At 42.6% G+C, this 27,281-nt stretch overlaps 3 protein-coding genes and 4 long non-coding RNA genes across 7 annotated transcripts; all 7 read right to left on the bottom strand.

Annotated features, from left to right (window-relative positions):
* Positions 1-233: 233 nt before the first annotated feature.
* LOC120655514 lies at positions 234-1,160 on the bottom strand. The gene is made up of 2 exons (XM_039933368.1): positions 1,127-1,160; positions 234-866 (listed from the first exon to the last, which is right to left on the bottom strand). The coding sequence occupies exons 1-2, from the start codon at positions 1,158-1,160 to the stop codon at positions 241-243; spliced, it is 660 nt and encodes a 219-aa protein (XP_039789302.1). The 3' UTR covers positions 234-240.
* Positions 1,161-3,570: 2,410 nt separating this feature from the next.
* LOC120709776 lies at positions 3,571-8,856 on the bottom strand. Its single transcript, XR_005689780.1, has 4 exons — positions 8,700-8,856; positions 7,794-8,160; positions 3,979-4,017; positions 3,571-3,816 (listed from the first exon to the last, which is right to left on the bottom strand). It is a non-coding gene; the product is annotated as an uncharacterized LOC120709776 (long non-coding RNA).
* On the bottom strand, positions 5,982-7,728 carry LOC120709790. The gene is made up of 3 exons (XR_005689782.1): positions 7,339-7,728; positions 6,992-7,076; positions 5,982-6,648 (listed from the first exon to the last, which is right to left on the bottom strand). It is a non-coding gene; the product is annotated as an uncharacterized LOC120709790 (long non-coding RNA).
* An 865-nt stretch (positions 8,857-9,721) lies between the features above and the next one.
* On the bottom strand, positions 9,722-13,541 carry LOC120709740 (wall-associated receptor kinase-like 6). The gene is made up of 3 exons (XM_039995402.1): positions 11,669-13,541; positions 11,371-11,523; positions 9,722-11,272 (listed from the first exon to the last, which is right to left on the bottom strand). The coding sequence occupies exons 1-3, from the start codon at positions 13,263-13,265 to the stop codon at positions 10,029-10,031; spliced, it is 2,994 nt and encodes a 997-aa protein (XP_039851336.1). The 5' UTR covers positions 13,266-13,541; the 3' UTR covers positions 9,722-10,028.
* A 2,359-nt stretch (positions 13,542-15,900) lies between these two features.
* LOC120709783 lies at positions 15,901-21,187 on the bottom strand. Its single transcript, XR_005689781.1, has 4 exons — positions 21,031-21,187; positions 20,125-20,491; positions 16,309-16,347; positions 15,901-16,146 (listed from the first exon to the last, which is right to left on the bottom strand). It is a non-coding gene; the product is annotated as an uncharacterized LOC120709783 (long non-coding RNA).
* LOC120709797 lies at positions 18,830-20,059 on the bottom strand. Its single transcript, XR_005689783.1, has 3 exons — positions 19,670-20,059; positions 19,323-19,407; positions 18,830-18,979 (listed from the first exon to the last, which is right to left on the bottom strand). It is a non-coding gene; the product is annotated as an uncharacterized LOC120709797 (long non-coding RNA).
* Positions 21,188-22,052: 865 nt separating the features above from the next.
* Positions 22,053-25,872, bottom strand: LOC120709729 (wall-associated receptor kinase-like 6). Its single transcript, XM_039995392.1, has 3 exons — positions 24,000-25,872; positions 23,702-23,854; positions 22,053-23,603 (listed from the first exon to the last, which is right to left on the bottom strand). The coding sequence occupies exons 1-3, from the start codon at positions 25,594-25,596 to the stop codon at positions 22,360-22,362; spliced, it is 2,994 nt and encodes a 997-aa protein (XP_039851326.1). The 5' UTR covers positions 25,597-25,872; the 3' UTR covers positions 22,053-22,359.
* Positions 25,873-27,281: the final 1,409 nt, after the last annotated feature.

The raw sequence follows: 27,281 nt of genomic DNA on the forward strand, positions 1-27,281 counted from the left end.
GAGTAGCAATACTCTTAGTGAGTGCTACAACAACGTGGATGTAGGTGTGCCTTTGTGGCTAACCGAACTACGGGATAAACACCCGCGTCAAGAGTTTGCTATCTCCTATCCCGCTCTTTAAGCTTCCGCATTTCATACTAGCAATTTACTTTCATAGAATAGTTTCTTGATAGGAGAGGCTATAGGTTGCTAAACTCTTTTGGGATAGGGGTTTCACACTAGAACAACCTAGTTGCACATCTAGATAGCTTGTTTACGTTTAAATTTTGTGCAAACTAGTTGGAGCCATAGGTCTAAGTTTTTATTAGTGTCTAATTCACCCCCTCCCCCTCTTAGGCTAGAGCACCCGATCACTTTCATAGCGCCAGCAATCGTGCTTGTATTTGTCCAACTTGAGAAAAGATCAGTTGCGTTTCTTGTATAATATTCACTCGACATGAAAGCCATGATGTTAGGGTGCATAGAATCTGATCGTGCTGCCATAGCATCTGCCTGAACAATTGTTGCCTGAAAGCCTAAGACGTTTTCTTGTAAGATGATGAAACAGCAACCGATCCCATTGCAATGCCTTTGATTAGGCACTACCTCGCCGTGGCACCTACTCATGCAAGAGCCGATTTGATTTCTCACATGATCGAACAAGTTGACATCAAAATCACACCCGAGGACAAAGAAAGTGCTACCACTTGAGATAGTAATGCCCTTAGCTGGAGAATCCCATGAAATATTGTAGGTACCGTTCATACCTGATCCCAAGGTGATGTTGAACAACAACATATGGACCTGGACAAAGAATGATGGGTCATCAATATATATGTATGTGACCTGAGTTGTGCTATTGCCCAGAAACAGCTTCGGAGGTCGAGCTCATCATCGCTACGCCAATCAGCTTGTTTGGGTGGTGCTGGTGTTCGGGGTTACGGGAACTACGCATATTCAGAGGAAACATGCCGTTAGGCTTAGTGCAAGCGTAGAGACTATAAAGGCGTCCTTGAGGTCTGAGCAGGGTCTAGCACTCAGCAAGCACAATGCATGGCCCTATGCACACCCTACGCTACGTACCATCCAATCAGATGTCACGCGGTCGTCGCCCCTGCCGGGTCCGTCACGCGCGATCGCTACTAACTGGATGGCGAGAGCTCTGGTAGTTTTGTAGCCATATCAGTGCGCGCGTCGTTTTCACTAGGTCACCTTCGCAAGGGTGATAGTGTGCTACAGCGAGAGTTGACTATACTAGGCTTCGAATTGCCACCTGTCACCAGTCGGAGATTTTTTTTTCTACGTGCAGTTCTTCCCCCAAGTAGCTCCCAGCTAGGATTGGATCCCCGACTCTTGGTGGAAAATGGGCTATGTAACATCAAAATAAAGAACATGGGCATGCCTGTACCATTCCAAAAATTTTGGTACATTTGCTACAACTCTATCTGTGTACACTAAAGAGAGCACTGCAGTGGCTCTTCTTACTTTTACAGTTTTACTCAATGAATGATGGAAATTGCTTTCTGTTGGTAATCAGTTTCTCTAAAACATCCTCTATCAACAGGTAGCCTTAGGTGGTTGAAAATCAAAGTGTTGGTTAGGAAACCCACAGTGTGGATCGTATATTTTAAGACCAAAAGCAACTTGCGTTACTAATTTACACATGCTTTAATTACCATAATTTTACTAGTGGAACTAGAACATACCGTCACCCTTTTCCTGCACTACTATGTCCTGATCATGACGTAAACTAAATTAAATCTTTCGGGTCTATTCACAAACCTCGCCAGAGGTAGACTCAATATTGACAGAAGTTTATGCATACCACCACGGACGTAATTTTCACATTTACATCCCATTTGACAACTTGGCGTTGATCTGCAGAGTCTTCTCACAAGTTACCATATGTAACGTGAGCACTTGTGAAGCCTACCAAAATATGTCACAATGATAATAAATTGATTCGAAAACGATTACAGCGCTTAGTACATACATATCACAATCCTTACAGTAGGGATGATTACTGTATAGTAGAATACCAACAAAAGGGTGAAAACCACCCACCGTATGGTCCACGTAAGTTAGCGGTCATAGGCAGCTAAAGATTTTGTATTGGCGTGTGGGTTTGTGTTGATGTCTGTACTTTTTGTTCCTCTCCTCAACGAAATGAGGCGCAGATCTACTACGCATTCAAGAAAATATCGATAACTAAAGATGGACATGATTAGGAATGTACATTTTATTATTGACCGTAATTCAACTCATGAAACGGTGCAGGGGCAGCATTTCAAATCCTTGCAACCATAGAATCAAGTGGATGGGTCCGCACCGTTCCCCTACCCCTAGTTATTAGGACCAGACCAACCGGTCCAACTGGTAAAAGACCAAACCAAATACTATAACAGTTCGGTTCGCTTCACGGACAGCCCATGCAATCTGACCAGTAACTATATTGGCGCGAGGATCCTCTGCAGTACTTCACCCTGCAGTTGGGTCACCGACGCACAGACCCAATCCCACACATCAGTGACAGGGAAGCACAGCAAAGGAATCCCTTGGCACTCGGTCGAGGGTGCGCCCAAGTGTAGGAGCTGAGACCTTCACTGTAGGCATCCTCGTCTGATCAGGAACCAGTGGCAGGCCCAGGGATCGGGCTGTCCGGGCTGCAGCCCTGGTCCAAGGCTACAAAATCAATGGGAGTTTTTAAAAAATACAAAATTAAAGATACTGAACACAGCTCCTACTAAGCTCGGATCAGCCCCCCTCCTAACCAATTCCTGGGTCACAATATGTCTTTCGTGAACAAGCCCGCGCCTTTTGCATCAGAGGGGCTTTAGTGCCGGCGACCTCTTCCGAAGATGAGCAAGTGATGAGTGATGACTCCAATGGTCATCAGAGGGGCGCATGGATCAGCGGCCAATGATTGCGGCACAGCAGCAGTGAACATCAGCAGGATATCACACGGTTACTGCCGACTCGCTTCAACACTTGACACGTGTCTGGCAGCTCCAGCACCTGCGGCCAAAATTTCCACAACTGGGATCATCTATCCCGACTCCTGAGGCAATGATAACTCAGATCGGCATCTCGGGCGCGCTCATCCGACGCGAAGCTCGTACATTGCTCCCACCTGGAGCAGAGACTACGCTCGGGCACTGTCGGCCTTGTTCAGGAAGAAATGACACCTCGGCCTAAACAATGACAAAGCGATGGCCCAGTTTTGTAAGCACCAAGGACAGTATTTCCGGAGAGGCTAACATTTAATCATTCCTGCCATGACCCGCTCACGACTGAACTTAGAACAAAGTACATACCCTCTTACAGCTGGAAAATTTAAATATTTGCCATCGTTACAAATGGCACTAGTTCAGATGCCAGTTTTAGAAACGCTCTTATATATTTGCCACCGCATACAGTTGAACTCCTAAACATTTGCCATTTTAGCTGAGCTATCACGCCACGTAGTCAGCCAACATGGCCGTGCTTCTCCTCCTGCTGCTGTTTCTCTCTCCACCCACTCATGGGTAAGCAGCTCGCCGTGGCAAATGGCAAATGCGTAGGAGTTCAACTGCATGCGGTGGCAAATACGTAGGAGCGTTTCTAAGACCGGCATCTGGACTAGTGCCATCCGTAAAGATGGCAAATATTTAAATTTCCCCTGGGATGTGCTCATTGGATTAGCGAAGTATACCGCTTTCTACATTTGGCTGGTTCTTTACTGGGGTCTTGCTTGAACAGGGCCCGCTGCATGGTCGGAGCTGTAGGCACAGGCTCTTCAAACACCCGAACGTGAAGGTGCCCATCGAGTGCCAACTTCTCCAACAGGGTCCGGCAAGTCTGCAAAAAGGTAATGCAGAGTTAATCAAGCCAGAAAGCAGCATTTCAGCGAGTCAGAACATGTTTGTATTTCAACCTTCTTCTATCTGATGAAATTTGGTTGGCATCTCTTCTGCAAGACCAGTAAAAAGAAAGTACAGGAAAGAGAATGGGCCAGGATACCTGAGGATTCAATACATCCATCTGATGGATAAGATCTTCCTGTAAGACAATACAAGCAAAGCACAAAATTAGAACCTTTAAAATAACAATGTCGATAGTGACAAATGCTTTGTTTTGTTTTAAAAACTTGAATAATAGAACAATAACCTATGAATGTTTGCGAATGAGTTATTTTTCAGTGACAACACTGAAAGGATAGCCGGAGCAAGACCAACGAGCTATATCACATGACAACTATAAGGTCTTGTATCTATAATTGGGTTGTAATCATTTACATGCATCACCAGAAATTTTTATAACAGTGGAGCCAAGGTTTTCAGGATGAGGCACAAGCTTACAGGAGCAGTGTCCAATGGAGAAGGGGTACAAGGAAATTGTCCAGCAGCTTACATTATGATTTGTTCCTACTGAAGTCAACATAAAAACTAGTGCATATGATCCATGTAAGAGCATGTATATATAATACGTCTACAATCTCCCATTCAAGAATATTTGTCAACTTTGAGCAAATATGGGTTATATACAGTGTGACCAAAATTACCTAAGGGCCCACTATATATAACTAACTACATCTCCATCACAAAAGTGCATCTTTCAAGAGCATGCAATATACAAGGATGCTGCCTAGTATTTGTCAACAAATAAAGTGGTAAAAGATTAGTAGCACTCGTAAACTGATGAGGTAAAAAATACCAAGCACTGTATTGAAAAAAGGTGGGCCTCCAGCTAACTGTACACGGGTACTCATCTAGGATCCTTAAGAACTGTATTAGTTCTCTTATTTTTACTGGTACTCATCTAATATGAGTAGATTACTCCCATCAGATTTTTGAAACATCACATTGTAAAATTTGTTAGAGTATATTTGGTAGGTTAGGATATGTAATCCCGGACTGCCATATGTATCGGGGAGGTGCCTTACCCCCAAGTCTTTGTACTCTATATATACCGCCCAAGGGGCTCAATGCAATATATCGGCCGCATAATACGCATCCTACTCTCCAACATGGTACCTTCTATGGCGTTGATCATCAGAAGTTAATGGACGGCTCCGTTGCCTCTTCCTCTGACCCAAAGGAAGTTTATCTAGAAGAAAAGCATGTGACCTTGAGTTGAATACATTTTGTCTCCGACCTAAATCACACAAAGACTACACGCCGTATTACTTGAAAAATTTAACACATATAATTATTGGTCGCCAAAATAACTTCTATACATGTGAGTCTAATAACCTACCAAAGAACATGCCATTCGTTATGATTTGGATTTTTGAATAGGACTCTTGGGGGAAAACAAGATACGCGGGATTTGAAATGGATCATATTGCTCAACAATGGGGTGCATCCGTCAAACATTTGCTTTAAGTTTCCTTGGATTAAAAAACATAAAGCTCTCTGGATCTATTGGTGATCTTAAAATCGAAAAAGGTCATTGTTTAATCAGTACACTGCTAGCTCTTCCTGCAGCGTGGCAATCCCAGAGATATTAACCACAGAAGATAACAAAAATAAACACTACTCCAGCACCCCACATCACCGCCGGTTCGTAAGGAGTATCACCAACGGTTCGGGAGGTGTTGGATTTATGTCGTTGGTGATGAGGGGGGCTATCACCGCCAGTTCTAGAACCGGCGGTGATGGGGGGCTATCACCGCCGGTTATTGTAGAACCGGCGGTGATGGGTGGCGCATCACCGCCGGTTCAAAAACCGTTGTTTAGAACCGGTGGTGATGACTATTTTCCCACTAAAAAAATATATTCAGATATTAATAATATAACATTTGTATAGCATATATAATATATAATTATTGCAGCAGAATTGAACCATAAAGATATTATACATTGAAATCAAATGAGAGAGTTCAAACATCATAATAAAAAAATATAGAGTCCACACATCAAGTTTAAGAACATCTAGTCCATACACCAAATATATTACAATGCTTGACAAGAACGATACGATCTAGACATTACACCTAGATTATGCTGTACTCAGATCCTGGCTCCATCCCATTGAGCAAATCATTTGCTTCGCCTGGTATGTGTTTTCAGGCAACCTGTTAGGGCTTGGCAGCAACTTCTGCAATAAGCTTAACAAATCATCAAATTCCTTGTCTGACAAACCATTACTAGACTTCATCTCCAATAGCATCAGGTTTGCTTCAAGTTTAGACACGCTGCAACTTGGGTAAAGTGGTGTTCTTGCATCTATCCTCATCTGCTCCAACTTCTTCAGATTCTTTTTGTCAAGAAAATCCGGTTCCCCATCACGTATCATCTGGTCTAGTGCATCCACAACATCATCAGCAACTAATGTTTCATGCATGGTTTCATTTACGCTTTCATGTCCGGTTTCCTCTACTATTTCCGGGTTAGTTGTTTCCTCCACTGTTTCATACCTGTCCTCATGGACGGAGTGCATTGTCTCACCAACCTCACCGTACTTATTCCAAACTTGGTAGTTGGGCATAAAACCTCTGAATAACAGATGAAAGCGGATCTGCTCAACATTGCCAAAGTGCTTCTGATTTTTGCAATCAATGCATGGGCAATACACGTAGCCATCATCTTGTAGATTCTTGTGTGCCTTGGCAGTCTGCACAAACGAGTCCACACCATTGACAAATTCCAAATTTCCAGCCTTTGTACCGTACATCCAACCTCGATTCATCTATGCACACAAGAAAACATCCAAGAATCTGAATTTAGTAAAATTATCATCTCAACACATAGATTTTCAGTTTATCAAGTTTCGTAACAAATACCACACTTTAAGGGCCATCTAAATCAATTAAGAAAGAGTCTTTACTTCAATAATTAAAATATCTACTTTAATTTTTGTCAAGTTCCTTATCATCAAAACTAAGAAATGTCATCTAAATTAATTAAGAAAAAGCATTGACATATCGATCATCACAATTAATAAATATCCTATAAACTAATTAAGAAAGACCCCTTACATCCCAATCATCGCAATTATGACAACAATCTAACCATAAAGAGCTAGTTCTTACCTTGAATCAAATATGTGAAGTCCAGTCCTCAAAATTTAATGAGCCTCCATGATGACTTCATGATGAGTGTTCATGAGAAATTATCCTAAAGTGAAGAAAAAGAGACTCTCCTTGATCAATTCATCACAAAATGAATGACTAATCCTAAGATAAAGGCTATGAATCAAAGGGATTGCTAGCTACAAACCTAGCACAAGTTGGTTCACTCAAACAACAAAAAAAGAAGCCCCAATGATGAGAAATGATCCAAAAATGGAGAAAAAAGCCCTCCTTGATCAATTCATCACGAAATGCATGATTAATCCAAAGAAAATGGGTACAAAGCCAATGAATTGATGGCTACTAACCTTAGAATAAGTTGGTGGAGCCAATACATCAAGAATGGTGAGGTTTCATGAGAATTTCGGCAAAATCCGGCAGCAACAATGGAGGAGAGAGGTGTGGCCGTCGGGTTGGAGAAGAAAGGTGGTGGGAGGAAGGAGGGGTTGGGGTTTTGTACTGTACAGGCTTATCACCGCCGGTTCGAAACACGAACCGTTGGTGATGCTTAATATCACCGCCGGGTTGTGTTACAAACCGGCGGTGATATGCTCGCAGGACATCACCAACGGTTCCTACCACGAACCGGCGGTGATAATCAGCATCACCGCCGGTTCCAACGGCCACTACGACCACCTACTCTGGACCCGGCAGTGATACCTCATCACCGCCGGTTCATGTTAAACCGGCGGTGATAGCCCGTTGGCAATGACCAATTCTCTAGTAGTGAAAGAGATATTTATGCAAATCTATGTTGTTGTACCTTCTTCAACTAATTGACAAGCTCCAGCAGAAGCGTCAAGGTCGTTCTGGATATGATGTCCAATTGGTTCATCGTGGCTCTCTTGTTCAAGCAAGAGTAAACTGTCGTGTGGGATAGAAGGATCCAATTCTTTCGATGGAACTAGGGACCACAAATCCGAACCACCATCACAATCTTCTGATAGCACCCCAAAATTTTGCAGAGCAGTACCAGCTTTGTAGAGTGAGAAGTTTTTTTAAGTCCAAACTTGGTACTATGATGTCTTGTCTGGAACTTCTGCTTCACAAGTTGGATTGAAGTTTTTGAGCATGGATGATACTCGTTTGTGGAGCCTTTTGGAATTGTTGTGTCCAAGACGTTTGCCAATCTAATGGGAAGTTGTACAAGACATTATACTAATTTCAAGATAAATAATAAAAATTGCATCACACATTGGATGACACAAGCAAACACCAAACAATATCACACAATGATGTGTACTCGAAGCTTCTTTATATACTGATGACTATTATCAATACATTGTGGGCTTCAAGACAGTTCCTTTTGCTCATGGATCTACTTTTTTCACTAGGAAGCATACTGAGTCAGCAAGAATGCTATTTCTGTCCCCATGATCTTGTCTATGTTTGCATGGGAAACTATTCATGTTTCCATATCTATAAATAACATAACCACAAGTCGATAACCAAGCAAAACAAATATCTTCAATCTGGTTTTAGGCAATATAACCATAATAAAGTATCAAAAGAGAATGTAGATGAAAAGGAACATGTACAACTAGAGATGAAACACAATTGCAATAACAAGAAAAATTGAAGCACCAATAGATGCTAAGGAGTGTAGCATATCATCAATCAAACACATAATACCACAGAGTTGCTCCAATGTAAGGTTTCCGAGTAGTACCTCAACAAGTGTTATACCTTCTGTCCCTTCGGCACTGATCCTATCATATATACAGTTCTCTAATGGAAGTTCCAGAACTTGATTGGTAGCCTGACCTTTTTTTGCCAAATTTGTAATTTGACGCTGTACTTTTCAACTGAAACTCATTTGTATCAAATTTTTTCAGCAGACGTAAAGAGCGGACAACCTGAAAAAAGGAAAATAACATTATAGCTTGTTGCTTAATAAGGCATATGAAACAGAAAAATAAAATATTAAAGTAGGCATGGTGCAGTACGGACTGGTTGGGAGGAAAATAACACGTACTCTCCTTCATGTGCCATCCTTTGAATGAAGCGCCGCATCGGCCCATCTCGCAATATCTCTTTTGAGCCCGGACCTCGTCGTGGTGTTGGTACCCTGTCTCTCCTCTCTCCGAGAGTCTCTCGTGCTCATCGCCGACTCTGCCGAGCGCCGCCTTCGCTATCGATAGGTCGCCGCAACGTTCCCCTCAGGCAGGAGAATCTGCAGTGCGGGACAGCAGGTTCCCCTCAGGCTGGGGATCTCCACTCCGTTACTCCCGCGCTCCCATTGCGAGCAGCAGCCGGCCATCCGACACGGCGCCATGAATGTCTCCTAGAATTGGTACGCACCCATCTTAATCGAATGTATTGCTCGATGTATTAACAATGGCCGGTACGAAACATTCCAAAGGTTAGGTACTGACCCACACGCGCTCACAGTGGAAATCTAAAGTAGCTAGAAGCAAGCTAACTGGGGTTTTTCTATATGCTTTCAGATCAGCAAATGGAGTTCTAAAGTTCTCTGTTCACAAGTTGCTGACCGTGTTATTGATACTGTCACGATTTTTATCTTGCCAAATCTTGATTTTGTCTTGAGTTCATTTTGTCTTTCGAAATATATCACTGTTCTGAGCGTCAGTTGATAATAGTCATGCTAATACTTGCAAAAAAGATGCAGAAATATGCTGCAGCATAAATCATATATCAGTCAGATCCCTACAGGAATCACTGATCTTACCATTTGCTATTTACATCAAATTATTATTGGACTCATTGACAACCACCACATTTTCTTATACAACCATATCTTTAATACAGTGACTTATGTGGTACTTATATGCATCTGTACAAATATAAAAGCTAAGTGTACAAGAGACGCGATATACAATACATCGACCATACACATGGAATGTATGTATCTAGGTGATAGTCTGATCTAAAGGAAGCTAACTATAATGTGATCCTTCATTTACTATAAGATATGTATCTCAGATGTGTTCAATACCTAAGCAAGCACTTGGTGGATGGTTATCTTGCACAAATGTAGTTAGCGTGGCATCCCAAATGAAGGTGCAAATTCTTGCTCCAAACTGTAGCTCCCGGACATCCCTTGATGAGTTATATGGGTATCATTGGCAATATTCATATGTTCATATGGGTTCTTAGCTTCCGGGCATAACAAAGGCTCAATAATATCTCCATCTTTTTCATGTAAAAATTGTCTTTTTCTCAGCCTTTTTGTTCTTAGGAATTGCAACCTCATCTCTATTTCTTTCATGGTTGGTCTCTCCCCTCCTTTGACCCTTAAACATGTTTCTGTAAGTGATGCAATTTCACTAATCTCTTCCTGGTCTGCCTCTTCCACAACTTGTAAATCCAATATTCCTACAAGAGACGCTTCCTGAAGTCCTTCAACGAAATAATGGGAAAGGCTTTGTTTTGCACCTAAATCATTGATAAAAATTGGTTTCTTTCTTGTCAAAAGTTCGACAAGTATTACTCCAAAGCTATATACATCACTCTTCTCAGTTAGTTGACCAGTATGATAATACTCTGGATCCAAGTAACCGAATGTTCCTTGGACAATTGTCACCACATGAGTTTCATCAAGTGAAAGAGATCTTGAAGCACCAAAATCAGAAACCTTGGTTGTGAAGTTGTCATCCAAGAGTATATTGGAAGACTTCACGTCTCTGTGGAAAATTGGTATTGAAGCAGCCGAGTGTAGATAAGCTAGTGCCCCTGCTGCTTCCATTGCAATCCGAAGGCGGTCATCCCATGATAACAAGCATTTAACTGTAGTGTCACTGTGAAGAAGTTCATAAAGAGTGCCATTTGAAATGAACTCATAGACAAGCAAGGGCACCTCATCTTCTAGGCAGCAACCAAACAATTTCACCACATTGCGATGGACGATTTGAGATAAAATAGCAACCTCATTGATAAACTGGTCTATCTCTATTTGTTCCACTATTTTAGATTTTTTTATGGCCACCACACGTTGGTCAGATAGAATTCCTTTATAAACCGTGCCATGTCCTCCTCGACCAAGGACACGAGTAGCATCGAAGTTGTTGGTCGCCTCCTCAAGTTCCTCCAATGAGAATATCTTTGTTTTGCTTGTAGCGCTTTCATCTGAAATCAGTTGCTCCAATAGCAGACCTTGATTTTTCTTGAAGCATGCTCGTCGGATTCTCTTTTGGATGCCTTTCTTCCACTTATTGGCGAGTATAATTACACCCAATGCAATAACAATGGAGCCAAGGCCACAACCAGTTCCAATTGCAGTACCTATAGAGATATGAATTTGTGTTGTTATGAAATCATGTTAATGTTTACAATGCAAATCTTAACTGCATGGGGATTTTGTTTGGTAATAGCTTACGTACCTAGAAGAATATTCCGTTGCTTCGTTGATATAGCACACCGCCTCCTTGAGGAATCAAATTCTTTACCATGAGGGCATGGTGTGCATATAAAACTTCCAGGAGTGTTTTGACATATACCATGGCAGTTGTTTGTCAGTAAGCATTCATTTATATCTGCAAATAACTCATTTGTTATTCGATATATATGTCAATTATTATAGATATATTGTGGCAGTACTAGCTGCTTAAAACACCCCTGTTTAATTATCTTATTTATAATCTCTTTTCACAAATACTGAAGGAGGGAGGGGGGATGTACCTTGGCAACCATCTTGAATGTATGGGTTTCCTTTGTAGCCAGAAGAACAAATGCAATGATATCCCATAAATATTAAGCCATGGGTCACGTCCTGGCAAAAACTGTTTAAGCTGCGGCATGCATAGCTGCTCATATTCTGCTCAGCTTTCTGACAAGTTGAATTGGTTACTGCCCATTTTATGACAATGTCATATTCCATAGAAAAATCAAATTCATCTTCCACAGGGCCGCTCATCTCCATACCTCCATTTTGATCCATCTTGGCTATTATTGCTTCTTTCCCAGAGCTTGAATTGTATAGCATATTGCTAACCGTTAGAGTCCCGTCTTCTACTGACACACTATTCACGTGATACTGTACATATCCAATGCTAAAAAGCGTTTCACCTGCTGCTGTACAATTAAGCCGGAACCTTTCGTTTCCGAAACAGCCTTCTTCGAGCCCGAAAGGGAAGGGAACGCTCATGTTTCCACATGACGTCGGGCAGTGTTCTTTATGTCTGGGGTTGTAATCTGCACCACATATAACAGATTGACAGATAGTACGTAAGAACAAGTGGTTAAAAGCTGAAAAAGCAATGTGTTCGTGTGCATGAGGGTGGGGGGGGGGCGCACCTGCCGGGCATCCTTCCAAAAGGTAAGGATTGTCCTGATCGGAATAACCGGAGCAGTAGCAGTAGTAACCCCCATATGAAGATGATGCATTTCTACAGTTGCTGTTGGTGGCACAAGCATAACTTGCGTTGCTCATTTGCGCACTTTCGCAGCTTGGCTGGTCCATGATGGCAACCTCAAGTGTAGCGCCATAAATCTTGCTTGTATTTGTCCAGCTTGAGAAAAGATCAGTTGCGTTTTGTGTATAATATTCAAACGACATGAAAGCCATGATGTCAGGGTGCATAGAATCTGATCGTGCTGCCATAGCATCTGCCCGAACAATTGTTGCCTGAAAGCCTAAGATGTTTTTTTGTAAACTGATGAAACAACAACCGATCCCATTGCAAAGCCTTTGATTAGGCACTACCTCGCCGTGGCACCTACTCATGCAAGAGCCGATGGGATTTCTCACATGATCGAACAAGTTGACATCAAAATCACATCCCAGGACAAAGAAAGCGTTATAACTCGGGATAGTAAAACCCTTAGCTGGAGCCTCCCAGGACATATTGTAGGTGCTGTTCATACCTGATCCCAATGTAATGTTAAAGAACATAGGGACCTCAACTGATAAGTCACTATATATGTATGTGACCTGAGTGGTGCTATTGCCCAGAAACAGCTTCGGAGGTCGAGTGTTGTTGTTGCAGGTAAGCTCGAAGCCTTGCCGGAAGCAATCGGCCCCTATGCCGAAGGGGTAGGAGATGTTGACGTCGCCGCAGCTGGACGGGCAGTGAGCTAGTGAGGCGGCCGAAGGGATATACAGTATCCCTCCATCTCCCGTGGCAGCGGATGCAGGCGGCGGCATGGATGCCAAGCACGCCAGCACGCAAGCCATGGTGCAAAATATTTCTCCAGCCGAGCTCATCATCGCTACGCCAATCAGCTTGTTTGGGTGGTGCTGGTGTTCGGGGTTACGGGTTACGGGAACTACGCACATTCAGAGGAAACGTGCCGTTAGGCTTAGTGCAAGCGTAGAGACTATAAAGGCGTCCTTGAGGTCTGAGCAGGGTCTAGCACTCCGCAAGCACAATGCATGGCCCTATGCACACCCTACGCTACGTACCATCCAATCAGATGTCACGCGGTCGTCGCCCCTGCCGGGTCCGTCACGCGCGATCGCTACTAACTGGATGGCGAGAGCTCTGGTAGTTTTGTAGCCATATCAGTGCGCGCGTCGTTTTCACCAGGTCACCTTCGCGAGGGTGATAGTGTGCTACAGCGAGAGTTGACTAGACTAGGCTTCGAATTGCCACCTGTCACCAGTCGGAGATTTTTTTTTTCTACGTGCAGTTCTTCCCCCAAGTAGCTCCCAGCTGGGATTGGATCCCCGACTCTTGGTGGAAAATGGGCTATGTAACATCAAAATAAAGAACATGGGCATGCCTGTACCATTCCAAAAAATTTGGTACATTTGCTACTACTCTATCTGTGTACACTAAAGAGAGCACTGCAGTGGCTCTTCTTACTTTTACAGTTTTACTCAATGAATGATGGAAATTGCTTTCTGTTGGTAATCAGTTTCTCTAAAACATCCTCTATCAACAGGTAGCCTTAGGTGGTTGAAAATCAAAGTGTTGGTTAGGAAACCCACAGTGTGGATCGTATATTTTAAGACCAAAAGCAACTTGCGTTACTAATTTACACATGCTTTAATTACCATAATTTTACTAGTGGAACTAGAACATACCGTCACCCTTTTCCTGCACTACTATGTCCTGATCATGACGTAAACTAAATTAAATCTTTCGGGTCTATTCACAAACCTCGCCAGAGGTAGACTCAATATTGACAGAAGTTTATGCATACCACCACGGACGTAATTTTCACATTTACATCCCATTTGACAACTTGGCGTTGATCTGCAGAGTCTTCTCACAAGTTACCATATGTAACGTGAGCACTTGTGAAGCCTACCAAAATATGTCACAATGATAATAAATTGATTCGAAAACGATTACAGCGCTTAGTACATACATATCACAATCCTTACAGTAGGGATGATTACTGTATAGTAGAATACCAACAAAAGGGTGAAAACCACCCACCGTATGGTCCACGTAAGTTAGCGGTCATAGGCAGCTAAAGATTTTGTATTGGCGTGTGGGTTTGTGTTGATGTCTGTACTTTTTGTTCCTCTCCTCAACGAAATGAGGCGCAGATCTACTACGCATTCAAGAAAATATCGATAACTAAAGATGGACATGATTAGGAATGTACATTTTATTATTGACCGTAATTCAACTCATGAAACGGTGCAGGGGCAGCATTTCAAATCCTTGCAACCATAGAATCAAGTGGATGGGTCCGCACCGTTCCCCTACCCCTAGTTATTAGGACCAGACCAACCGGTCCAACTGGTAAAAGACCAAACCAAATACTATAACAGTTCGGTTCGCTTCACGGACAGCCCATGCAATCTGACCAGTAACTATATTGGCGCGAGGATCCTCTGCAGTACTTCACCCTGCAGTTGGGTCACCGACGCACAGACCCAATCCCACACATCAGTGACAGGGAAGCACAGCAAAGGAATCCCTTGGCACTCGGTCGAGGGTGCGCCCAAGTGTAGGAGCTGAGACCTTCACTGTAGGCATCCTCGTCTGATCAGGAACCAGTGGCAGGCCCAGGGATCGGGCTGTCCGGGCTGCAGCCCTGGTCCAAGGCTACAAAATCAATGGGAGTTTTTAAAAAATACAAAATTAAAGATACTGAACACAGCTCCTACTAAGCTCGGATCAGCCCCCCTCCTAACCAATTCCTGGGTCACAATATGTCTTTCGTGAACAAGCCCGCGCCTTTTGCATCAGAGGGGCTTTAGTGCCGGCGACCTCTTCCGAAGATGAGCAAGTGATGAGTGATGACTCCAATGGTCATCAGAGGGGCGCATGGATCAGCGGCCAATGATTGCGGCACAGCAGCAGTGAACATCAGCAGGATATCACACGGTTACTGCCGACTCGCTTCAACACTTGACACGTGTCTGGCAGCTCCAGCACCTGCGGCCAAAATTTCCACAACTGGGATCATCTATCCCGACTCCTGAGGCAATGATAACTCAGATCGGCATCTCGGGCGCGCTCATCCGACGCGAAGCTCGTACATTGCTCCCACCTGGAGCAGAGACTACGCTCGGGCACTGTCGGCCTTGTTCAGGAAGAAATGACACCTCGGCCTAAACAATGACAAAGCGATGGCCCAGTTTTGTAAGCACCAAGGACAGTATTTCCGGAGAGGCTAACATTTAATCATTCCTGCCATGACCCGCTCACGACTGAACTTAGAACAAAGTACATACCCTCTTACAGCTGGAAAATTTAAATATTTGCCATCGTTACAAATGGCACTAGTTCAGATGCCAGTTTTAGAAACGCTCTTATATATTTGCCACCGCATACAGTTGAACTCCTAAACATTTGCCATTTTAGCTGAGCTATCACGCCACGTAGTCAGCCAACATGGCCGTGCTTCTCCTCCTGCTGCTGTTTCTCTCTCCACCCACTCATGGGTAAGCAGCTCGCCGTGGCAAATGGCAAATGCGTAGGAGTTCAACTGCATGCGGTGGCAAATACGTAGGAGCGTTTCTAAGACCGGCATCTGGACTAGTGCCATCCGTAAAGATGGCAAATATTTAAATTTCCCCTGGGATGTGCTCATTGGATTAGCGAAGTATACCGCTTTCTACATTTGGCTGGTTCTTTACTGGGGTCTTGCTTGAACAGGGCCCGCTGCATGGTCGGAGCTGTAGGCACAGGCTCTTCAAACACCCGAACGTGAAGGTGCCCATCGAGTGCCAACTTCTCCAACAGGGTCCGGCAAGTCTGCAAAAAGGTAATGCAGAGTTAATCAAGCCAGAAAGCAGCATTTCAGCGAGTCAGAACATGTTTGTATTTCAACCTTCTTCTATCTGATGAAATTTGGTTGGCATCTCTTCTGCAAGACCAGTAAAAAGAAAGTACAGGAAAGAGAATGGGCCAGGATACCTGAGGATTCAATACATCCATCTGATGGATAAGATCTTCCTGTAAGACAATACAAGCAAAGCACAAAATTAGAACCTTTAAAATAACAATGTCGATAGTGACAAATGCTTTGTTTTGTTTTAAAAACTTGAATAATAGAACAATAACCTATGAATGTTTGCGAATGAGTTATTTTTCAGTGACAACACTGAAAGGATAGCCGGAGCAAGACCAACGAGCTATATCACATGACAACTATAAGGTCTTGTATCTATAATTGGGTTGTAATCATTTACATGCATCACCAGAAATTTTTATAACAGTGGAGCCAAGGTTTTCAGGATGAGGCACAAGCTTACAGGAGCAGTGTCCAATGGAGAAGGGGTACAAGGAAATTGTCCAGCAGCTTACATTATGATTTGTTCCTACTGAAGTCAACATAAAAACTAGTGCATATGATCCATGTAAGAGCATGTATATATAATACGTCTACAATCTCCCATTCAAGAATATTTGTCAACTTTGAGCAAATATGGGTTATATACAGTGTGACCAAAATTACCTAAGGGCCCACTATATATAACTAACTACATCTCCATCACAAAAGTGCATCTTTCAAGAGCATGCAATATACAAGGATGCTGCCTAGTATTTGTCAACAAATAAAGTGGTAAAAGATTAGTAGCACTCGTAAACTGATGAGGTAAAAAATACCAAGCACTGTATTGAAAAAAGGTGGGCCTCCAGCTAACTGTACACGGGTACTCATCTAGGATCCTTAAGAACTGTATTAGTTCTCTTATTTTTACTGGTACTCATCTAATATGAGTAGATTACTCCCATCAGATTTTTGAAACATCACATTGTAAAATTTGTTAGAGTATATTTGGTAGGTTAGGATATGTAATCCCGGACTGCCATATGTATCGGGGAGGTGCCTTACCCCCAAGTCTTTGTACTCTATATATACCGCCCAAGGGGCTCAATGCAATATATCGGCCGCATAATACGCATCCTACTCTCCAACATGGTACCTTCTATGGCGTTGATCATCAGAAGTTAATGGACGGCTCCGTTGCCTCTTCCTCTGACCCAAAGGAAGTTTATCTAGAAGAAAAGCATGTGACCTTGAGTTGAATACATTTTGTCTCCGACCTAAATCACACAAAGACTACACGCCGTATTACTTGAAAAATTTAACACATATAATTATTGGTCGCCAAAATAACTTCTATACATGTGAGTCTAATAACCTACCAAAGAACATGCCATTCGTTATGATTTGGATTTTTGAATAGGACTCTTGGGGGAAAACAAGATACGCGGGATTTGAAATGGATCATATTGCTCAACAATGGGGTGCATCCGTCAAACATTTGCTTTAAGTTTCCTTGGATTAAAAAACATAAAGCTCTCTGGATCTATTGGTGATCTTAAAATCGAAAAAGGTCATTGTTTAATCAGTACACTGCTAGCTCTTCCTGCAGCGTGGCAATCCCAGAGATATTAACCACAGAAGATAACAAAAATAAACACTACTCCAGCACCCCACATCACCGCCGGTTCGTAAGGAGTATCACCAACGGTTCGGGAGGTGTTGGATTTATGTCGTTGGTGATGAGGGGGGCTATCACCGCCAGTTCTAGAACCGGCGGTGATGGGGGGCTATCACCGCCGGTTATTGTAGAACCGGCGGTGATGGGTGGCGCATCACCGCCGGTTCAAAAACCGTTGTTTAGAACCGGTGGTGATGACTATTTTCCCACTAAAAAAATATATTCAGATATTAATAATATAACATTTGTATAGCATATATAATATATAATTATTGCAGCAGAATTGAACCATAAAGATATTATACATTGAAATCAAATGAGAGAGTTCAAACATCATAATAAAAAAAATATAGAGTCCACACATCAAGTTTAAGAACATCTAGTCCATACACCAAATATATTACAATGCTTGACAAGAACGATACGATCTAGACATTACACCTAGATTATGCTGTACTCAGATCCTGGCTCCATCCCATTGAGCAAATCATTTGCTTCGCCTGGTATGTGTTTTCAGGCAACCTGTTAGGGCTTGGCAGCAACTTCTGCAATAAGCTTAACAAATCATCAAATTCCTTGTCTGACAAACCATTACTAGACTTCATCTCCAATAGCATCAGGTTTGCTTCAAGTTTAGACACGCTGCAACTTGGGTAAAGTGGTGTTCTTGCATCTATCCTCATCTGCTCCAACTTCTTCAGATTCTTTTTGTCAAGAAAATCCGGTTCCCCATCACGTATCATCTGGTCTAGTGCATCCACAACATCATCAGCAACTAATGTTTCATGCATGGTTTCATTTACGCTTTCATGTCCGGTTTCCTCTACTATTTCCGGGTTAGTTGTTTCCTCCACTGTTTCATACCTGTCCTCATGGACGGAGTGCATTGTCTCACCAACCTCACCGTACTTATTCCAAACTTGGTAGTTGGGCATAAAACCTCTGAATAACAGATGAAAGCGGATCTGCTCAACATTGCCAAAGTGCTTCTGATTTTTGCAATCAATGCATGGGCAATACACGTAGCCATCATCTTGTAGATTCTTGTGTGCCTTGGCAGTCTGCACAAACGAGTCCACACCATTGACAAATTCCAAATTTCCAGCCTTTGTACCGTACATCCAACCTCGATTCATCTATGCACACAAGAAAACATCCAAGAATCTGAATTTAGTAAAATTATCATCTCAACACATAGATTTTCAGTTTATCAAGTTTCGTAACAAATACCACACTTTAAGGGCCATCTAAATCAATTAAGAAAGAGTCTTTACTTCAATAATTAAAATATCTACTTTAATTTTTGTCAAGTTCCTTATCATCAAAACTAAGAAATGTCATCTAAATTAATTAAGAAAAAGCATTGACATATCGATCATCACAATTAATAAATATCCTATAAACTAATTAAGAAAGACCCCTTACATCCCAATCATCGCAATTATGACAACAATCTAACCATAAAGAGCTAGTTCTTACCTTGAATCAAATATGTGAAGTCCAGTCCTCAAAATTTAATGAGCCTCCATGATGACTTCATGATGAGTGTTCATGAGAAATTATCCTAAAGTGAAGAAAAAGAGACTCTCCTTGATCAATTCATCACAAAATGAATGACTAATCCTAAGATAAAGGCTATGAATCAAAGGGATTGCTAGCTACAAACCTAGCACAAGTTGGTTCACTCAAACAACAAAAAAAGAAGCCCCAATGATGAGAAATGATCCAAAAATGGAGAAAAAAGCCCTCCTTGATCAATTCATCACGAAATGCATGATTAATCCAAAGAAAATGGGTACAAAGCCAATGAATTGATGGCTACTAACCTTAGAATAAGTTGGTGGAGCCAATACATCAAGAATGGTGAGGTTTCATGAGAATTTCGGCAAAATCCGGCAGCAACAATGGAGGAGAGAGGTGTGGCCGTCGGGTTGGAGAAGAAAGGTGGTGGGAGGAAGGAGGGGTTGGGGTTTTGTACTGTACAGGCTTATCACCGCCGGTTCGAAACACGAACCGTTGGTGATGCTTAATATCACCGCCGGGTTGTGTTACAAACCGGCGGTGATATGCTCGCAGGACATCACCAACGGTTCCTACCACGAACCGGCGGTGATAATCAGCATCACCGCCGGTTCCAACGGCCACTACGACCACCTACTCTGGACCCGGCAGTGATACCTCATCACCGCCGGTTCATGTTAAACCGGCGGTGATAGCCCGTTGGCAATGACCAATTCTCTAGTAGTGAAAGAGATATTTATGCAAATCTATGTTGTTGTACCTTCTTCAACTAATTGACAAGCTCCAGCAGAAGCGTCAAGGTCGTTCTGGATATGATGTCCAATTGGTTCATCGTGGCTCTCTTGTTCAAGCAAGAGTAAACTGTCGTGTGGGATAGAAGGATCCAATTCTTTCGATGGAACTAGGGACCACAAATCCGAACCACCATCACAATCTTCTGATAGCACCCCAAAATTTTGCAGAGCAGTACCAGCTTTGTAGAGTGAGAAGTTTTTTTAAGTCCAAACTTGGTACTATGATGTCTTGTCTGGAACTTCTGCTTCACAAGTTGGATTGAAGTTTTTGAGCATGGATGATACTCGTTTGTGGAGCCTTTTGGAATTGTTGTGTCCAAGACGTTTGCCAATCTAATGGGAAGTTGTACAAGACATTATACTAATTTCAAGATAAATAATAAAAATTGCATCACACATTGGATGACACAAGCAAACACCAAACAATATCACACAATGATGTGTACTCGAAGCTTCTTTATATACTGATGACTATTATCAATACATTGTGGGCTTCAAGACAGTTCCTTTTGCTCATGGATCTACTTTTTTCACTAGGAAGCATACTGAGTCAGCAAGAATGCTATTTCTGTCCCCATGATCTTGTCTATGTTTGCATGGGAAACTATTCATGTTTCCATATCTATAAATAACATAACCACAAGTCGATAACCAAGCAAAACAAATATCTTCAATCTGGTTTTAGGCAATATAACCATAATAAAGTATCAAAAGAGAATGTAGATGAAAAGGAACATGTACAACTAGAGATGAAACACAATTGCAATAACAAGAAAAATTGAAGCACCAATAGATGCTAAGGAGTGTAGCATATCATCAATCAAACACATAATACCACAGAGTTGCTCCAATGTAAGGTTTCCGAGTAGTACCTCAACAAGTGTTATACCTTCTGTCCCTTCGGCACTGATCCTATCATATATACAGTTCTCTAATGGAAGTTCCAGAACTTGATTGGTAGCCTGACCTTTTTTTGCCAAATTTGTAATTTGACGCTGTACTTTTCAACTGAAACTCATTTGTATCAAATTTTTTCAGCAGACGTAAAGAGCGGACAACCTGAAAAAAGGAAAATAACATTATAGCTTGTTGCTTAATAAGGCATATGAAACAGAAAAATAAAATATTAAAGTAGGCATGGTGCAGTACGGACTGGTTGGGAGGAAAATAACACGTACTCTCCTTCATGTGCCATCCTTTGAATGAAGCGCCGCATCGGCCCATCTCGCAATATCTCTTTTGAGCCCGGACCTCGTCGTGGTGTTGGTACCCTGTCTCTCCTCTCTCCGAGAGTCTCTCGTGCTCATCGCCGACTCTGCCGAGCGCCGCCTTCGCTATCGATAGGTCGCCGCAACGTTCCCCTCAGGCAGGAGAATCTGCAGTGCGGGACAGCAGGTTCCCCTCAGGCTGGGGATCTCCACTCCGTTACTCCCGCGCTCCCATTGCGAGCAGCAGCCGGCCATCCGACACGGCGCCATGAATGTCTCCTAGAATTGGTACGCACCCATCTTAATCGAATGTATTGCTCGATGTATTAACAATGGCCGGTACGAAACATTCCAAAGGTTAGGTACTGACCCACACGCGCTCACAGTGGAAATCTAAAGTAGCTAGAAGCAAGCTAACTGGGGTTTTTCTATATGCTTTCAGATCAGCAAATGGAGTTCTAAAGTTCTCTGTTCACAAGTTGCTGACCGTGTTATTGATACTGTCACGATTTTTATCTTGCCAAATCTTGATTTTGTCTTGAGTTCATTTTGTCTTTCGAAATATATCACTGTTCTGAGCGTCAGTTGATAATAGTCATGCTAATACTTGCAAAAAAGATGCAGAAATATGCTGCAGCATAAATCATATATCAGTCAGATCCCTACAGGAATCACTGATCTTACCATTTGCTATTTACATCAAATTATTATTGGACTCATTGACAACCACCACATTTTCTTATACAACCATATCTTTAATACAGTGACTTATGTGGTACTTATATGCATCTGTACAAATATAAAAGCTAAGTGTACAAGAGACGCGATATACAATACATCGACCATACACATGGAATGTATGTATCTAGGTGATAGTCTGATCTAAAGGAAGCTAACTATAATGTGATCCTTCATTTACTATAAGATATGTATCTCAGATGTGTTCAATACCTAAGCAAGCACTTGGTGGATGGTTATCTTGCACAAATGTAGTTAGCGTGGCATCCCAAATGAAGGTGCAAATTCTTGCTCCAAACTGTAGCTCCCGGACATCCCTTGATGAGTTATATGGGTATCATTGGCAATATTCATATGTTCATATGGGTTCTTAGCTTCCGGGCATAACAAAGGCTCAATAATATCTCCATCTTTTTCATGTAAAAATTGTCTTTTTCTCAGCCTTTTTGTTCTTAGGAATTGCAACCTCATCTCTATTTCTTTCATGGTTGGTCTCTCCCCTCCTTTGACCCTTAAACATGTTTCTGTAAGTGATGCAATTTCACTAATCTCTTCCTGGTCTGCCTCTTCCACAACTTGTAAATCCAATATTCCTACAAGAGACGCTTCCTGAAGTCCTTCAACGAAATAATGGGAAAGGCTTTGTTTTGCACCTAAATCATTGATAAAAATTGGTTTCTTTCTTGTCAAAAGTTCGACAAGTATTACTCCAAAGCTATATACATCACTCTTCTCAGTTAGTTGACCAGTATGATAATACTCTGGATCCAAGTAACCGAATGTTCCTTGGACAATTGTCACCACATGAGTTTCATCAAGTGAAAGAGATCTTGAAGCACCAAAATCAGAAACCTTGGTTGTGAAGTTGTCATCCAAGAGTATATTGGAAGACTTCACGTCTCTGTGGAAAATTGGTATTGAAGCAGCCGAGTGTAGATAAGCTAGTGCCCCTGCTGCTTCCATTGCAATCCGAAGGCGGTCATCCCATGATAACAAGCATTTAACTGTAGTGTCACTGTGAAGAAGTTCATAAAGAGTGCCATTTGAAATGAACTCATAGACAAGCAAGGGCACCTCATCTTCTAGGCAGCAACCAAACAATTTCACCACATTGCGATGGACGATTTGAGATAAAATAGCAACCTCATTGATAAACTGGTCTATCTCTATTTGTTCCACTATTTTAGATTTTTTTATGGCCACCACACGTTGGTCAGATAGAATTCCTTTATAAACCGTGCCATGTCCTCCTCGACCAAGGACACGAGTAGCATCGAAGTTGTTGGTCGCCTCCTCAAGTTCCTCCAATGAGAATATCTTTGTTTTGCTTGTAGCGCTTTCATCTGAAATCAGTTGCTCCAATAGCAGACCTTGATTTTTCTTGAAGCATGCTCGTCGGATTCTCTTTTGGATGCCTTTCTTCCACTTATTGGCGAGTATAATTACACCCAATGCAATAACAATGGAGCCAAGGCCACAACCAGTTCCAATTGCAGTACCTATAGAGATATGAATTTGTGTTGTTATGAAATCATGTTAATGTTTACAATGCAAATCTTAACTGCATGGGGATTTTGTTTGGTAATAGCTTACGTACCTAGAAGAATATTCCGTTGCTTCGTTGATATAGCACACCGCCTCCTTGAGGAATCAAATTCTTTACCATGAGGGCATGGTGTGCATATAAAACTTCCAGGAGTGTTTTGACATATACCATGGCAGTTGTTTGTCAGTAAGCATTCATTTATATCTGCAAATAACTCATTTGTTATTCGATATATATGTCAATTATTATAGATATATTGTGGCAGTACTAGCTGCTTAAAACACCCCTGTTTAATTATCTTATTTATAATCTCTTTTCACAAATACTGAAGGAGGGAGGGGGGATGTACCTTGGCAACCATCTTGAATGTATGGGTTTCCTTTGTAGCCAGAAGAACAAATGCAATGATATCCCATAAATATTAAGCCATGGGTCACGTCCTGGCAAAAACTGTTTAAGCTGCGGCATGCATAGCTGCTCATATTCTGCTCAGCTTTCTGACAAGTTGAATTGGTTACTGCCCATTTTATGACAATGTCATATTCCATAGAAAAATCAAATTCATCTTCCACAGGGCCGCTCATCTCCATACCTCCATTTTGATCCATCTTGGCTATTATTGCTTCTTTCCCAGAGCTTGAATTGTATAGCATATTGCTAACCGTTAGAGTCCCGTCTTCTACTGACACACTATTCACGTGATACTGTACATATCCAATGCTAAAAAGCGTTTCACCTGCTGCTGTACAATTAAGCCGGAACCTTTCGTTTCCGAAACAGCCTTCTTCGAGCCCGAAAGGGAAGGGAACGCTCATGTTTCCACATGACGTCGGGCAGTGTTCTTTATGTCTGGGGTTGTAATCTGCACCACATATAACAGATTGACAGATAGTACGTAAGAACAAGTGGTTAAAAGCTGAAAAAGCAATGTGTTCGTGTGCATGAGGGTGGGGGGGGGGCGCACCTGCCGGGCATCCTTCCAAAAGGTAAGGATTGTCCTGATCGGAATAACCGGAGCAGTAGCAGTAGTAACCCCCATATGAAGATGATGCATTTCTACAGTTGCTGTTGGTGGCACAAGCATAACTTGCGTTGCTCATTTGCGCACTTTCGCAGCTTGGCTGGTCCATGATGGCAACCTCAAGTGTAGCGCCATAAATCTTGCTTGTATTTGTCCAGCTTGAGAAAAGATCAGTTGCGTTTTGTGTATAATATTCAAACGACATGAAAGCCATGATGTCAGGGTGCATAGAATCTGATCGTGCTGCCATAGCATCTGCCCGAACAATTGTTGCCTGAAAGCCTAAGATGTTTTTTTGTAAACTGATGAAACAACAACCGATCCCATTGCAAAGCCTTTGATTAGGCACTACCTCGCCGTGGCACCTACTCATGCAAGAGCCGATGGGATTTCTCACATGATCGAACAAGTTGACATCAAAATCACATCCCAGGACAAAGAAAGCGTTATAACTCGGGATAGTAAAACCCTTAGCTGGAGCCTCCCAGGACATATTGTAGGTGCTGTTCATACCTGATCCCAATGTAATGTTAAAGAACATAGGGACCTCAACTGATAAGTCACTATATATGTATGTGACCTGAGTGGTGCTATTGCCCAGAAACAGCTTCGGAGGTCGAGTGTTGTTGTTGCAGGTAAGCTCGAAGCCTTGCCGGAAGCAATCGGCCCCTATGCCGAAGGGGTAGGAGATGTTGACGTCGCCGCAGCTGGACGGGCAGTGAGCTAGTGAGGCGGCCGAAGGGATATACAGTATCCCTCCATCTCCCGTGGCAGCGGATGCAGGCGGCGGCATGGATGCCAAGCACGCCAGCACGCAAGCCATGGTGCAAAATATTTCTCCAGCCGAGCTCATCATCGCTACGCCAATCAGCTTGTTTGGGTGGTGCTGGTGTTCGGGGTTACGGGTTACGGGAACTACGCACATTCAGAGGAAACGTGCCGTTAGGCTTAGTGCAAGCGTAGAGACTATAAAGGCGTCCTTGAGGTCTGAGCAGGGTCTAGCACTCCGCAAGCACAATGCATGGCCCTATGCACACCCTACGCTACGTACCATCCAATCAGATGTCACGCGGTCGTCGCCCCTGCCGGGTCCGTCACGCGCGATCGCTACTAACTGGATGGCGAGAGCTCTGGTAGTTTTGTAGCCATATCAGTGCGCGCGTCGTTTTCACCAGGTCACCTTCGCGAGGGTGATAGTGTGCTACAGCGAGAGTTGACTAGACTAGGCTTCGAATTGCCACCTGTCACCAGTCGGAGATTTTTTTTTTCTACGTGCAGTTCTTCCCCCAAGTAGCTCCCAGCTGGGATTGGATCCCCGACTCTTGGTGGAAAATGGGCTATGTAACATCAAAATAAAGAACATGGGCATGCCTGTACCATTCCAAAAAATTTGGTACATTTGCTACTACTCTATCTGTGTACACTAAAGAGAGCACTGCAGTGGCTCTTCTTACTTTTACAGTTTTACTCAATGAATGATGGAAATTGCTTTCTGTTGGTAATCAGTTTCTCTAAAACATCCTCTATCAACAGGTAGCCTTAGGTGGTTGAAAATCAAAGTGTTGGTTAGGAAACCCACAGTGTGGATCGTATATTTTAAGACCAAAAGCAACTTGCGTTACTAATTTACACATGCTTTAATTACCATAATTTTACTAGTGGAACTAGAACATACCGTCACCCTTTTCCTGCACTACTATGTCCTGATCATGACGTAAACTAAATTAAATCTTTCGGGTCTATTCACAAACCTCGCCAGAGGTAGACTCAATATTGACAGAAGTTTATGCATACCACCACGGACGTAATTTTCACATTTACATCCCATTTGACAACTTGGCGTTGATCTGCAGAGTCTTCTCACAAGTTACCATATGTAACGTGAGCACTTGTGAAGCCTACCAAAATATGTCACAATGATAATAAATTGATTCGAAAACGATTACAGCGCTTAGTACATACATATCACAATCCTTACAGTAGGGATGATTACTGTATAGTAGAATACCAACAAAAGGGTGAAAACCACCCACCGTATGGTCCACGTAAGTTAGCGGTCATAGGCAGCTAAAGATTTTGTATTGGCGTGTGGGTTTGTGTTGATGTCTGTACTTTTTGTTCCTCTCCTCAACGAAATGAGGCGCAGATCTACTACGCATTCAAGAAAATATCGATAACTAAAGATGGACATGATTAGGAATGTACATTTTATTATTGACCGTAATTCAACTCATGAAACGGTGCAGGGGCAGCATTTCAAATCCTTGCAACCATAGAATCAAGTGGATGGGTCCGCACCGTTCCCCTACCCCTAGTTATTAGGACCAGACCAACCGGTCCAACTGGTAAAAGACCAAACCAAATACTATAACAGTTCGGTTCGCTTCACGGACAGCCCATGCAATCTGACCAGTAACTATATTGGCGCGAGGATCCTCTGCAGTACTTCACCCTGCAGTTGGGTCACCGACGCACAGACCCAATCCCACACATCAGTGACAGGGAAGCACAGCAAAGGAATCCCTTGGCACTCGGTCGAGGGTGCGCCCAAGTGTAGGAGCTGAGACCTTCACTGTAGGCATCCTCGTCTGATCAGGAACCAGTGGCAGG

The sequence above is a fragment of the Panicum virgatum genome, chromosome 1K (genome assembly GCF_016808335.1).
Source record: "Panicum virgatum strain AP13 chromosome 1K, P.virgatum_v5, whole genome shotgun sequence".
NCBI lineage: Eukaryota > Viridiplantae > Streptophyta > Magnoliopsida > Poales > Poaceae > Panicum > Panicum virgatum.

What these genes read in the sequence shown, in the direction of transcription:
- LOC120655514 (XM_039933368.1), bottom strand. Translation starts at nt 1,160, where the DNA reads ATGGCTACAAAACTACCAGAGCTCTCGCCATCCA. An exon ending in ACCAGAGCTCTCGCCATCCA is followed by an intron (nt 867 to 1,126) that starts GTTAGTAGCGAT and finishes AGCGATGATGAG; the next exon opens with CTCGACCTCCGAAGCTGTTT.
- LOC120709740 (XM_039995402.1), bottom strand. Translation starts at nt 13,265, where the DNA reads ATGTGCGTAGTTCCCGTAACCCGTAACCCCGAACACCAGCACCACCCA. An exon ending in CATTCAAGATGGTTGCCAAG is followed by an intron (nt 11,524 to 11,668) that starts GTACATCCCCCC and finishes AGTTATTTGCAG; the next exon opens with ATATAAATGAATGCTTACTG. An exon ending in GCAACGGAATATTCTTCTAG is followed by an intron (nt 11,273 to 11,370) that starts GTACGTAAGCTA and finishes ATATCTCTATAG; the next exon opens with GTACTGCAATTGGAACTGGT.
- LOC120709729 (XM_039995392.1), bottom strand. Translation starts at nt 25,596, where the DNA reads ATGTGCGTAGTTCCCGTAACCCGTAACCCCGAACACCAGCACCACCCA. An exon ending in CATTCAAGATGGTTGCCAAG is followed by an intron (nt 23,855 to 23,999) that starts GTACATCCCCCC and finishes AGTTATTTGCAG; the next exon opens with ATATAAATGAATGCTTACTG. An exon ending in GCAACGGAATATTCTTCTAG is followed by an intron (nt 23,604 to 23,701) that starts GTACGTAAGCTA and finishes ATATCTCTATAG; the next exon opens with GTACTGCAATTGGAACTGGT.